Source organism: Cervus canadensis, chromosome 23 (assembly GCF_019320065.1).
Source record: "Cervus canadensis isolate Bull #8, Minnesota chromosome 23, ASM1932006v1, whole genome shotgun sequence".
NCBI lineage: Eukaryota > Metazoa > Chordata > Mammalia > Artiodactyla > Cervidae > Cervus > Cervus canadensis.
The window spans coordinates 8,467,904-8,480,211 of NC_057408.1; the positions used below are offsets into that span (position 1 = coordinate 8,467,904).

The window sequence follows — 12,308 nt, forward strand, 5'->3', positions numbered from 1 at the left end:
ATCTAATTCTTCTTCATATTCACACATTGTTTAACTCAATACCTAGCATAAAATTGGTACTTGCTAAGTATCTGTCAAATAAATGACTAGATGAAAAAATAAACGTATTATAAGAAGGCCTTGTGTTCATAACACATCAGGGTTTAAGGCTCTTTTTTTAGCAGTTCCAGTAGAATATCTTCAAATAAAAACTTGATATATTAAAGGCAGTTAAAATTGTTTTCATTCAACAAGAACTAACAAGCTTAGAAAGAAAGAGAAATGTGATGAAATCTAACAAAGTGTTGAAAACTTCTAAATATTATTCACTAGCTGAATACCTTGCTAATTCCTATTTCATTTACTCCTCATAGTACTCTGATGTGTTGAGATTATCCTGATTTTACAGATGGAAAATAGTCTCAGCTTAACAAACTTCCTTCAGGACACAACTGAGCAGCTTATGAGTCTCTATGGTGTGCTTCTTTTCTAAGGACAAAGATGCCATATATTATTTGTATTCATTTTCCAAAGAATTTGTTTGACTCTAGCACCTCCAGTTTACAGACATGGAAACCAAAGTTCTGAGAGTCTGAACCCAAAACTTGTACTCAGTCTATTGACTTCACTCTGCCCCCTCACATTGTTCTCTCAAGCTCTGACTTGCTCAATGACGAAAGCAAGGCTTCTCTTATTCCCAGTGTCTTACATGAATGCAGGCCCTAAAATGGCAAGTAATTTATTACTTTAATAAATTAAAATTAGTAAATTAGTAGTTAGATATTTATTAGTTTTATTTAAAAACTATTCTATAAAGCATGCATATATGTGATTTTCAGCAGTGAAATACATTTATAAAATGCACAAGGACACTCTGACTCAACAGTTCCATACCTAGATTTATTCTGTTCTTGGGTATATATTTAGCAGAAATGCCTAATATGCTAACCAAAAGACATGTATAAGAATATTTTGGGGAATACTGCTTATCATGACTTTGTAATATATATAATATATTCACACAGTGGACGACCATGTAGCAGTGAAAATGAACAAGCTAAAATGATACAAGCTATATGGAGACTCTGGCAGATGTACTGTTGCAAAACAGAAATGTAACACATCTGTATGATTCAATTTATGTAAATTTGAAACAAGCAAGATAACCTGCGGGGTTAGAATTCAAAAGAGTAGTTACTATTAATGAGAGCTTGGTTAGTTACCAGAAGAGACCATGGGGCAGCTTCTGGTAACATTCCATTTCATGACCTGGATAATGGTCAGAAGACATTTCACGCTGAAAAATCACTGAGCAGTACTGACGATATTTAGTTTTTAATATGTATTACCATGGTTCAGTCGCAGAGTTGTGTCCAACTCTTTTTGACCCCAGGGACTGCGCCACACTAGGACTCCCTGTCCCTCGCTATCTCCCAGAGTTTGCCCAAGTTCATATCCATTGAACTGGTGATGTCATCCAACCATCTCATCCTCTGTCACCCTTTTCCCTTCTGCCTTCAATCTTTCCTAGCATCAGGGTCTTTTCCAATGAGCCAGCTCTTGGCCAAACTATTGGAGCTTCAGCATCAGTCCTTTCAGTGAGTATTAACGATTGATTTCCTTTAAGATTGACTGGTTTGAGCTCCTTGCTGTCCAAGGGACTATAAATATGTGTATTATACTTAAATAAAACTTCAATTAAAAATGAAGAGTCAGTAGAATATAAACCTTTTGAAATCTTTGTCACATTACATTCTTTGTTGGCTCCAAACTCAGTTGGTTAAACTCTAACAAGGGAAAATTTACTTCAACATATAATCCAAGTTGATTTTAAAATTAATTCTTAGACTTTCTGATAAATAAAATAGATTTTTTTTGCAACTGACATGATTGATGGGTCTTAGATAGCTAGGCTGAAAAACTTGTAGATTTGTATCTCGACAGAGTTATGGTTTCATTCAGAATGGTAGATGCATTTACTGATGGCCCACTTGCGATTATTTGGATTTACTAGTGTATCAAGTCTTGTATAAACCACATCATAGCATCGTTTGGATTTCCAGTCACAAGTATAAAGATGCTTGCTGTTCCACTTAATAATCTCTATTTTTGTAAGATTATTTTCCCCCTCTTCCTTGACATTTCTCACCATGTTCTACAAAATGTTAATTACCAGATAAAATATAAACTATCTGAAGTGTTTTTGAGTTCTTAAAATTCACAGGAAATGGCATTTAATTTCATTGAAGTACAAAATCTGTTTATTTGTCTAAGATTATACTTCTTGGTTGAAAACATTAGGTGGCATATGTTACTTCTTATCCCAGAACACACTTCACAGCTAAGCAAGCTGATGCCCCTGAGAAGCATAGCAGCTGATAGCATAGACAGAAGAGAATCCAGATATTCTGATTTCCCCAGTCCAGTGTTCTTTCTTATAAAACCGTGGCAAAAAGTGAGTATTTTTACAATGGCCAAAAATAAGTTTATATGATTTTCTTACTATAAATTAGTCTTTTGGAGAAGACTCTTGAGAGTCCCATGGACTACAAGAGGATCCAACCAGTCCATCCTAAAGGAAATCAGTCCTGAATATTCATTGGAAGGACTGATGCTGAATCTGAAACTCCAACACTTTGGCCATCTGATGCAAAGAACTGACTCATTGGAAAAGACCCTGATGCTGGGAAAGATTGAAGGTGGGAGGAGAAGGCGACAACAGAGGATGAGATGGTTGGATGGCATCACTGACTCAATGGACATGAGTTTGAGCAAACTCCAGGAGTTGGCAATGGACAGGGAGGCCTGGCGTACTGCAGTCCATGGGGTCACAAAGAGTTGGACACGACTGAGCAACTGAACTGAACTGAAGGAAAGTCACATGCTGGTTTCCAGGAATCAGACTCTGAAAAGAGGTTGGAAAACAGGAGATTTATTAGCAAGCTCCTTTAGGAATAACACCTGTGAGGGTAAAGGTGCAGGATTGCTGAGAGGGAGATAGTAAACTAATCAGGTATTGTTATCGTCATTCACTTTGTAAATCATGTCCGACTCTTTGAAACCCCCATGGAGTATAGCACACCAAGCTTCCTGTCCTTCACTATCTCCCAGAGTTTGCTCAAATTCATGTCCATTAAATCGGTGATGCCATCCAACCATCTCATTCTCTGTCACCCTCTTCTCCTCCTGCCTTCAGTCTTTCCCAGCATCAGGGTCTTTTCCAAAGAGTTGATTCTTCACATCAGGTGGCCAAAGTATTGGAGCTTCAGCATCAGTCTTCCAGTGAATATTTAGGGTTGATTTCCTTTTGGATTAACTGGTTTGATCTCCTTGCTGGTTGGCATATGGAAAAACCCAGACAAACTACTTGGCCAACCCAAAAGTTTGATGGAGGCCTCAACTGACAGTACAGATTGCTCTGGTGCTGGAATTATCCTTCTAGGTTGTCCCAAATGAATCAGGGGGTAGGGAGGGTTCTATGGTCTTTGATGCAGACTGCTCCTAGGAAGTAAGGTGCAACCTTGGTGAGCAGCTTCTTTGGCTGAGAGCAGTTCCTAGAGCGATGGCAGATTTTCTTACAGTTTCAGTGTTTTATTATTCCATGGATCCTAATTATTTGGCATTGGAAAGATTCCTTTTCCATTCTCATATTGTTTTTTCTTCTGCTATAAAATGCCAGAGGAGAGGTGAAGAATAGATCTAGGTAAGATAGAAATGGAAGCCGATACCCTGTAGGATCACATCAGCTGTACAATTTTAATAATTCACTGTATGAGTTTGTTGAGTAAAAACCTCTTGAATTTTTTTTTCAGTTTTTTCTTTCCTTCTAAATATTTGAAGGAAAAAATGTAAGATCAGCCTCTAAAGAAGCTAGAGGTTTCAAAAAGTTAAATTAGATGATATTTAAAAAGACTGAGGCTAAAAAAATAAATAAATAAAAAGACTGAGGCAGAAGAAAGCATGCAGTTTTGTTTTAAGGATAGCTGGGATGCTGCTATGGTTACTGGTTGGGGGCCTTTCTAGAACATTTACTATGAGGGCCAACGTTTTCTTCCCCATCTTCACTATCTGCTTTAGTCATTTGAGTGCAGAACTCCGTTTTTAGTATCTTTGGAAGTTTTTGACTTATATTTTAAGTGGTCATATTTTTTAAAATTTTATTTTTGTTCAACAGTTTTATTTAGATATGATTTGTATAATGAACTGTACATATTTAATGTACATAGTCTAGTAAGTTTAGACATGCATTCACCTGTGATACCATCACCACAAAGTCATAGATAAGAAGGTTGTTTTAAAGAGTATTTTTTTATTAAATATTATTCAGCTCAGTCTTGGGGCAGATCTGTTGGGACTCAGGAGAAATTAATGTCAGTAACCAACATTTCCACCCTGCTGCAGTTCTAGGTGGATCCCTTTAATCCTCAGAACCACATCCTAAAGTTGGTACCATGATGATCTCCACTTTACTGATGAAAAATCCAGGAAATAGCTTATATACCCTCTCAAGTGAATGTATAGTTACCTACTATTACCTAACAAATTATCCCAAAATGTAGCAACAGAAAACAGCCATTTATTTTTTTTTAACAGCTCTGAGCATCAGGAATCCAGGAATGATTTAGCCAGTCAGTTAAAGCTCAGGGTCCTCAAGGCATGACTCCTGGCTTCCTCCAGAGTGAACCATCAGAGAGAGTGAGAGGGGGAAAGAGAATAAGGAAGAATCTCATTTACCTTATTTTTGGAAGTGACATACCATCACTTCCATTGCACTCTTGGGTCACCAGACCAACCTGGACAAATTGTGGCAGGGAACTCCAGCAAGGATGTGAATACATGAGGAGAGAATCAATGGGCACTATCTCAGATGTTGGCTATGACATTTATTCCCTATAGAATGGCAGAACTAGATCATGAACTCAGGCAGTCTGACCTCGTGTTTGGGCCCTTTACCACTTTTTAAAGAGTAACTGCAGAACACGTCGTTGTGAATGTTCACTATTTTCCTAAAGTAGGAATTTGTGGGTACTTGTGGCTGGCATCCAGTGACAATTGCTTGTCAAAGGACACCTGAAAATGGGAAGGAGATTAGAGTATTTATCAAGGGTGATGGAAACTGCAATTCCGAATAGTCCAGATGATACGTAGGCCATTGCCAAAAAGAAATGCTAAAGAGAGGCAGAGTGAGAAATCACTTCACTTAAGCTCTTTGCAGTTTAAAATATTATCTTTACTCTTTTGTTTGTTCACCTGTCCTCCTCAACAAATCTCTCAAATTGTCGAGTTTCATGGGGAGGAGTACCTATAGAGAGCTTTATTTCTTAAAATTGTAGCTTTAGAAATAAAATCTGTATTTTAGATTTCCTATAGGTCATGTTTAATGCTACATTTTTGTAAATGTTGTTAAAGTTTCTGAATATCAATGTGCCCTGTTCAGGGAATGAAGTAATTTGGTGGTGAGGGAATTTCTACTTGAAAAATCTTTATGCGTCAGTATGAGAGATAAATCCAGTTGTCAGCAAGCTGTGTCAGAACAGATTTCTTGTCATAGTTGGCCACAGAGCAGAGATTTATTGAAAATGTTTGATGATATCACTCTTCGAGCTGTTTTACATAAACAGAGCAGGGCAGTGGCCGCCTTGAATTGTGCTGTGAGGGTGTGCATGTGTTTGTGTGTGTTCTGGCTCTCAAAGCTGACATGTAGGGGAAAATACAGAAATGCACTTCAATACACAGTGTTAGGTCCAACTTATTTCAGAATGATTAGTTTTGCAACAACCGTTTTATAAGGGTAGGTGTCTGTTCTACTTTAGAAATGAATCATGGATCAGAATACTTCAAAATCAAAGCTTTGGAATACTGACTATGCTATTCATGTGGGGGAAATAGAACAATGCAAATTTCTGAGTTGCTGAGACATACAACAGATTTATCATTTTTTTAAAGATCTTTTATTATTTGCAAACCTTTTGTACTCAGGTCAGTATTCAAAATGCAAAACTCATAGGAAGTAAAATTTCTTTTCTTAAGTAATGAAAGACTTGGAACTGGAATATGAATTTAGTCTCTTGGGTTCTCTCCGCTCTCTAACTTATACAGAATCTGTGGCTTGCCAAATTATTTTATGTTTCTCTATTCAAATTTATTCAGCACCAACTGGAAGATATTTATGACATTCTTTTTCTAACTGCATTCTAAAATATTGGTTAAATTCAGATAACAATATTGATTAGAATGTGCACAATTTGTCAAGTGGGTGCCTACTGTGTTTAAGGGAGACTATTATTGTCACATTTATTTATGAGTAAAAGTTGTCAACACAGGAAAAGCTTTGCAATTTGGCAGTCAACCTTAATGACTGTATAGTAATCTCATTTTGATTGGTAAGATGTATGAATTCAATTAACTGCTTCAGAGAGTGAAATTTTGAGTTATAGGAATACAGACTTTGTTATTATATGACTTTTATTTGCAAATGTATTCAAATCTATTACTATTATTATCATTGTAGTAACATAGTGACTATACACACCAGGAAACAAAATAATACATACATGAAATCATATAAAAAATCTCCAGTGGGTTAAAATGACAGATTTATAAATATATCTTCTAGAAAATCTTTCTTGTTAACTCACTTGAAAAATATGAAGTGTTCCAGCACTGTACTATGACAGACACAAAGTCTACAAAATTATAACCCTTTCCTTAGGGAATTTATCATTATTTTGGCTGGTATCCGGTTTGAATTTCTGATTCTTTTCAAAAGTTCCCTTCTCATTTTATTTCTTTTCCTTTTTCTAAAGTCTGTTCATCTGTATATATAGCCACAATCTACTTCTATAAAATATCTTATTGATTAAATTATAGCATCTTTATTTATGATATTATATATCAGTTAGTCTGAATTTTTCATTGAAGTCCTCCCAAAAATAATTTAGAAAAGCTTTGTATCACCACACATGTTTTTAATTCAATATTTGAAGTTAAATATTATAGGTTAAATATCTGCAAAATACATAATTTTTCTGGTATTCTACTCTTTTAAATAAAGCCAAAAGTATAAAAATACCATAGCAATTTGATACCCACCATCATCCATTTACAAAGTATCAATACATAAGGAAGTTTCCCTTTTACAGAGAAAAGTTTGTATCACTCATTTTCTTCCTTTAACTAATACCTACAATTCACTTCCCCACAGAATAACACAATTGTCAGCTCTGTGAACTCTTACAGAAAGTTAAATAGTATTTCAGTTAACAACTAGATAATGTCCTCTAATTTTTCTGGAAGTAAAAGTTATATTCAAGTATTGATTAATCATTCAAGTTATCCGCTTTCTAATTTTCTAGGAGGTACAACTGTAAAAAGCTTTATCAAGACTTATACATCTACAGGTTTTATTCACTTATAGAGGTACTTCATATAATACAATATACTAAGATAGGATTGAGAACATTGAAATGCCACTTATATCTTTACTAACATAAGTTTTTGAAAAAATGTTTTATCCCATTCAATCATTAATATACATTCTTATTTGATTCAGATAAAGCACCCATTACTTAACCTCCTTAAAAAAGAGTTAGTCCTCATTACCAAAATGGTCAGTCAAAACTTTCTATCTGAAAAAAGACCTGGCTTCATTTTGCAATTAAACGTGTTAATATGTACTTCAAGGAGTGTTATAAATATAATGAAATTAAATTCTCCAATGCAGTTTTATATATATATATATATATATACACACAATCCCTCCCTCTTGAGCCTGCCGCCCTCTAGGTTATCAGAGTGCCAGGCAGGGGGTTCCTCTGTCCATGGGATTCTCCAGGCAAGAATAGTGGAGTGGGCTGCCATGCCCTTCACCAGGGGATCTTCCTGACCCAGGGGTTGAACCTGGGCCTCCTGCATTGCTGGTGGAATCTTGACTGCTGAGCCACAGGCGAAATGTATATGTGTCAGGGCTGTTTTCTCAATCCGCCCCACCCTCGCCTTCCCCTCTCCGTCTACACGGCTGTTCTCTGTGTATGTGTCTCCATTCTTTACCTGCAAATAGCTTCAACAGGACTGTTTTTCTAGATTCTGTACATATGTGTTAACATATGATATTTGTTTTTCTGTTTTTGGTTTACTTCACTCTGTATAACAGGCTCTAGGTTCATCCACCTCACTACAACTGATTTAAATTCATTCCTCTTTATGGCTAAGTAATATTCCATTGTATATGTGCACCCCATCTGCTTTCTCCATTCATCTGTCGATGGGCATCTAGATTGCCTCCATGTCCTGCCTATTGCATATAGTGCCACAGTGAACACGTTGGGGTGCATGTGTGGTTCGGAAGGAGCCCTTTCAATTTAAAGTGCTATGCCGCTATGTATTTCATGTAATTAATCTGCATCTTTAAGTCAAAATATTTTAAAAACCTGTTTCTAACCAACAATAATGCAATATAATTTGTGTCTTGATGATGAAATTACTCTGTAAAAGGAATGTGATTAAAAAAAAAAGATTTTACTTTGGTAAATGTACACTGCTGTGTATGTTGAACTTTAGCAACTGGCCTTAGGGTATAACTAAATTAAAAAATCATTATATAATATAAATAATTTATTAATTTTATAGATAAGAATATGCTGTTGAAATTGATCATTCCAGCAGCTAGCTTAATTTTTATTTTTTGTTAATAAGAGGTAGCGCATGCTAAACATTTTGTAAGATGAAGATTGACTTATGGTGAGAGTAAGTATTTCATAACATGATACAGTTCAGTTCAGTCTCTCAGTCGTGTCCAACTCTTTGCAACCCCATGGACTGCAGCACGCCAGGCCTCCCTGTCCATCACCAACTCCCGGAGTTTACTTAGACATGTGTCCATTGAGTTGGTTATGCCATCCAACCATCTCATCCTCTGTCATCCCCTTCTCCTGCCCTCAGTCCTTCCAATGAACACCCAGGACTGATCTCCTTTAGGATGGACTGGTTGGATCTCCTTACAGCCCAAGGAACTCTCAAGAGTCTTCTCCAACACCACAGTTCAAAAGCATCTGTTCTTCAGAGCTCAGCTTTCTTTATAGTCCAGCTCTCACATCCATACATGGCTACTGGAAAAACCATAGCCTTGACTAGACAGACCTTTGTTGGCAGAGTAATGTCTCTGCTTTTTAATATGCTGTTTAGGTTGGTCATAACTTTTCTTCCAAGGAGTAAGCATCTTTTAATTTCATGACTGCAGTCACCATCTGCAGTGATTTTAGAGCCCCCCAAAATAAAGTCTGCCACTGTTTCCACTGTTTCCCCATCTATTTGCCATGAAGTGATGACACCAAAATAGATTGATTATATTCTTTGCAGCCAAAGATGGAGAAGCTCCATACAGTCAGCAAAAACAAGACCAGGAGCCGATTATGGCTCAATCATAAACTCCTTATTACCAAATTCAGGCTTAAAATTGAAGAAAGTAGGGAAAACCACTAGATCATTCAGGTATGACCTAAATCAAATACCTAATTCATAATGTGATACAACTGAACAGATATTTGAATAATGGAATCGAACAATGCTCACTAAACCTAGAAAATATTGTGTAAGATACCATCTATAGGTTTAGACCAATGTAACTTCAAACATGTTTTGGTATTTCCAGAAAACATTCAGTTGCATTTAAATTAATGTGTCACTAAGTTATACTATTTCAGCTGCTTGAAAGTATTTTCTATTAAATATAAATCCTTAGTGTGATTATTTAGAGTATACTTTCATATTCTCTCTCCAGACTATAGATCTCCAAAGCATTACTTTCCTTCACAGAATTAATAGAAAATCCCCACTTTTTTAGCCTGCTCTATATAATATATTCCATTTCTGAACAATCTAATGTTTCTAACATCATCATTTTTGCCTAGAAGAAAGAATAAGATGAAAACAAAACTAAGCCAAATAAAAATCAGGGAGACTTAAGGTGGCCTATGAATCACTTCTTTGTTTGAAACCATGAAAAGTTTTAAACCTCAGGAGAATTCTTGCTAGTGAGATTCTTGAAGAGTGAGTTATCTTTTCTAGGGACTTTCTAGAAAGAGAGGTAAGTACAGGAACCTACATGAAATCATGAAGCACATCCATGGATTTGAAGATGTGAAAATGTAGCCGTTTCCTTTTTACTTGTTAGGCAGATGCATGGGATTGAAAATATTAATGACAACACCTTTGTTTTGCAGCTGTCGTGAGTGCCATCCCCGTGCCAACCCTAGAAAGTGCCCAGTACCCAGGAATCCTTCCATCACCCACGTGTGGATACCCCCACCCACAGTTCACCCTCCGGCCTGTGCCATTCCCAACACTGTCAGTGGACCGAGGTTTCGGAGCAGGAAAAAGTTAGTGTATTGCATTTTCCTTTCTTTTTACTGAGAACAAATGAATAACATCAATAAAGTCTTGTCAAGTGTGTAGCATTTTGATGTTCTTATCCTTTGTAATGAGGGATTCAACTGTGACCTGAGTACTAGAATTTTCTTTTTCAGCATGATCAGTTTTTGGACCCTAAATTATGTATTGGGACTGATTTTCCAGGAGTCTTTCCACAGTCCGTTGCACTGACAGTATGAGGAGTTGTGAGGAAACAAAGCTTAACGGGTTCAGTAAAACAGTAACATGATGGGTGCTGGAAATTAATATGTTCTGTTAAGTGGGAAGTGAATAAGCAAGTGACTGAACTCCAACATATTCTTACTTAAGTGTCTGTTGGTAATAATTAAAGATGTTTCTTTGATTTTCCTTATGAACCAATACCTGTATGAAAGCTTTTGCTTTCTTTAGTTAAATCAGCCATTTGCAACACCATGGAAAGACCTTTTTCTTTTTTAATTTTTAAGAAATAGTTATTGGATATAAAAAATTTCCAGACTAGTATTTCATCTGTTTTTATGTATGTATTTTTGCAGCTTTACTTGAGGTATAATTGACATTGAACAATGTGTTGTACCATGTGTTGATTTGATATACTTCTCTGCTGCAAAATGACAATCATGATAACCTTAGCCAACACCCCCATCCATGGCACATAATAAGCATTTTTTTGTGTGTGGTAAAAACATTTAAGAGTTACTCTCTTAGCAACTTCTGAGTGTTTAATACAGTATCATTAACTACAATCACTCCTCAGTCCATGGGATTCTCCAGACAAGAGCACTGGAGTGGGTTGCCATTTCCTTCTCCAGGGGATCTTCCCAACCCAGGGATTCAATGCACCTCTTGCATTGGCAGGCGGATTCTTTACCACTGAGCCACCTGGGAAGCACTTGTAAAGCAATTGTCCTCCAAATTAAAGAATTAATATTAAAAATAGTTGGCAAAAAAAAATGCATGGGAGTGCAGAATCTTTGATATCCAGTTTTCATTGCCTTTGCCTGCATACCCAGAAGTGGGATGGCTAGATTATATGATTGCACAATTTTTAATTTCCTAGGGTACTTACATACTGTTTTCTACAGTGACTACATCAATTTATATTTCCACCAACAATGCAAAAATGTTTCTCTTCCTCCACATCCTTGCAAACACTTCTTATCTCTTATCTTTTTTATTTTAGCCTTGGTAACAGAGGTGAGGTGATATCTCGTTGTGGTTTGATTTGCATTTCCCTAGTGATTAGTAATGTTGAACACCTTTTCGTGTATCTGTTGGTCTTTTGTATACCTTCTTTGGAACAATGTCCATTCAATCCCTCTGCACATTTTTTTAAATCACATTGTGTTTTTGTTTTTGAGTTGTATGAGTTTTTATATATTTCGGATATTAACCACTTAATCAGCTATTTGATTTGTAAGAATTTCCCTTCCCTTCCCTTTTCATTTTCTTTCTTTATAGCAGCTTTTTAATTGGATATAGTTCCATTTGCTTATTGTTGCTGTTGTTGCCTTTGCTTTTGGTGTCAAACCAAAAAAAAAAAAAATTGCCAAGATCAATGTCTAAGTTTTCTTACAGGAGCTTTACAGTTCTTGGTCTTATGTTCAAGTCTTTAATCCAGTTTATTTTTGCATATGGTACAAGATAACGGTTCAGGTTCACTAGTTCACAGTGACTATTATTCAGTTTTCCCAGCACCTTTTATTGAAGAGACTGTTCCCTCCCCATGGTGTATTATTGAATTTATTTTTAAATATTCGTTTATTTTATACTTGGGGATATATTTAGGCTTGCAGTTCTGTCCCTGTGGTCTGTATCTGTTTTTATGCTAATACTATACTGTTTTAATTACTATAGTTTTGTAGTATAGTTTTGAAATCAGGAACTATGATGCCTCCAGCTTTGTTCTTAGGTTTACTTTT

At 36.1% G+C, this 12,308-nt stretch overlaps 1 protein-coding gene across 6 annotated transcripts in view; it reads left to right on the forward strand.

Moving 5' to 3' along the window:
• Positions 1 to 12,308, forward strand: part of DCC (DCC netrin 1 receptor) — a 1,219,152-nt gene that overhangs the window by 1,145,444 nt on the left and 61,400 nt on the right. For all 6 annotated transcript variants that reach the window (XM_043444495.1, XM_043444496.1, XM_043444497.1 and 3 more), the window contains one exon: positions 10,200 to 10,355. In XM_043444495.1, coding sequence (XP_043300430.1) covers positions 10,200 to 10,355 — 156 coding nt within the window. The remainder of the gene's footprint in view (positions 1 to 10,199; positions 10,356 to 12,308) is intronic.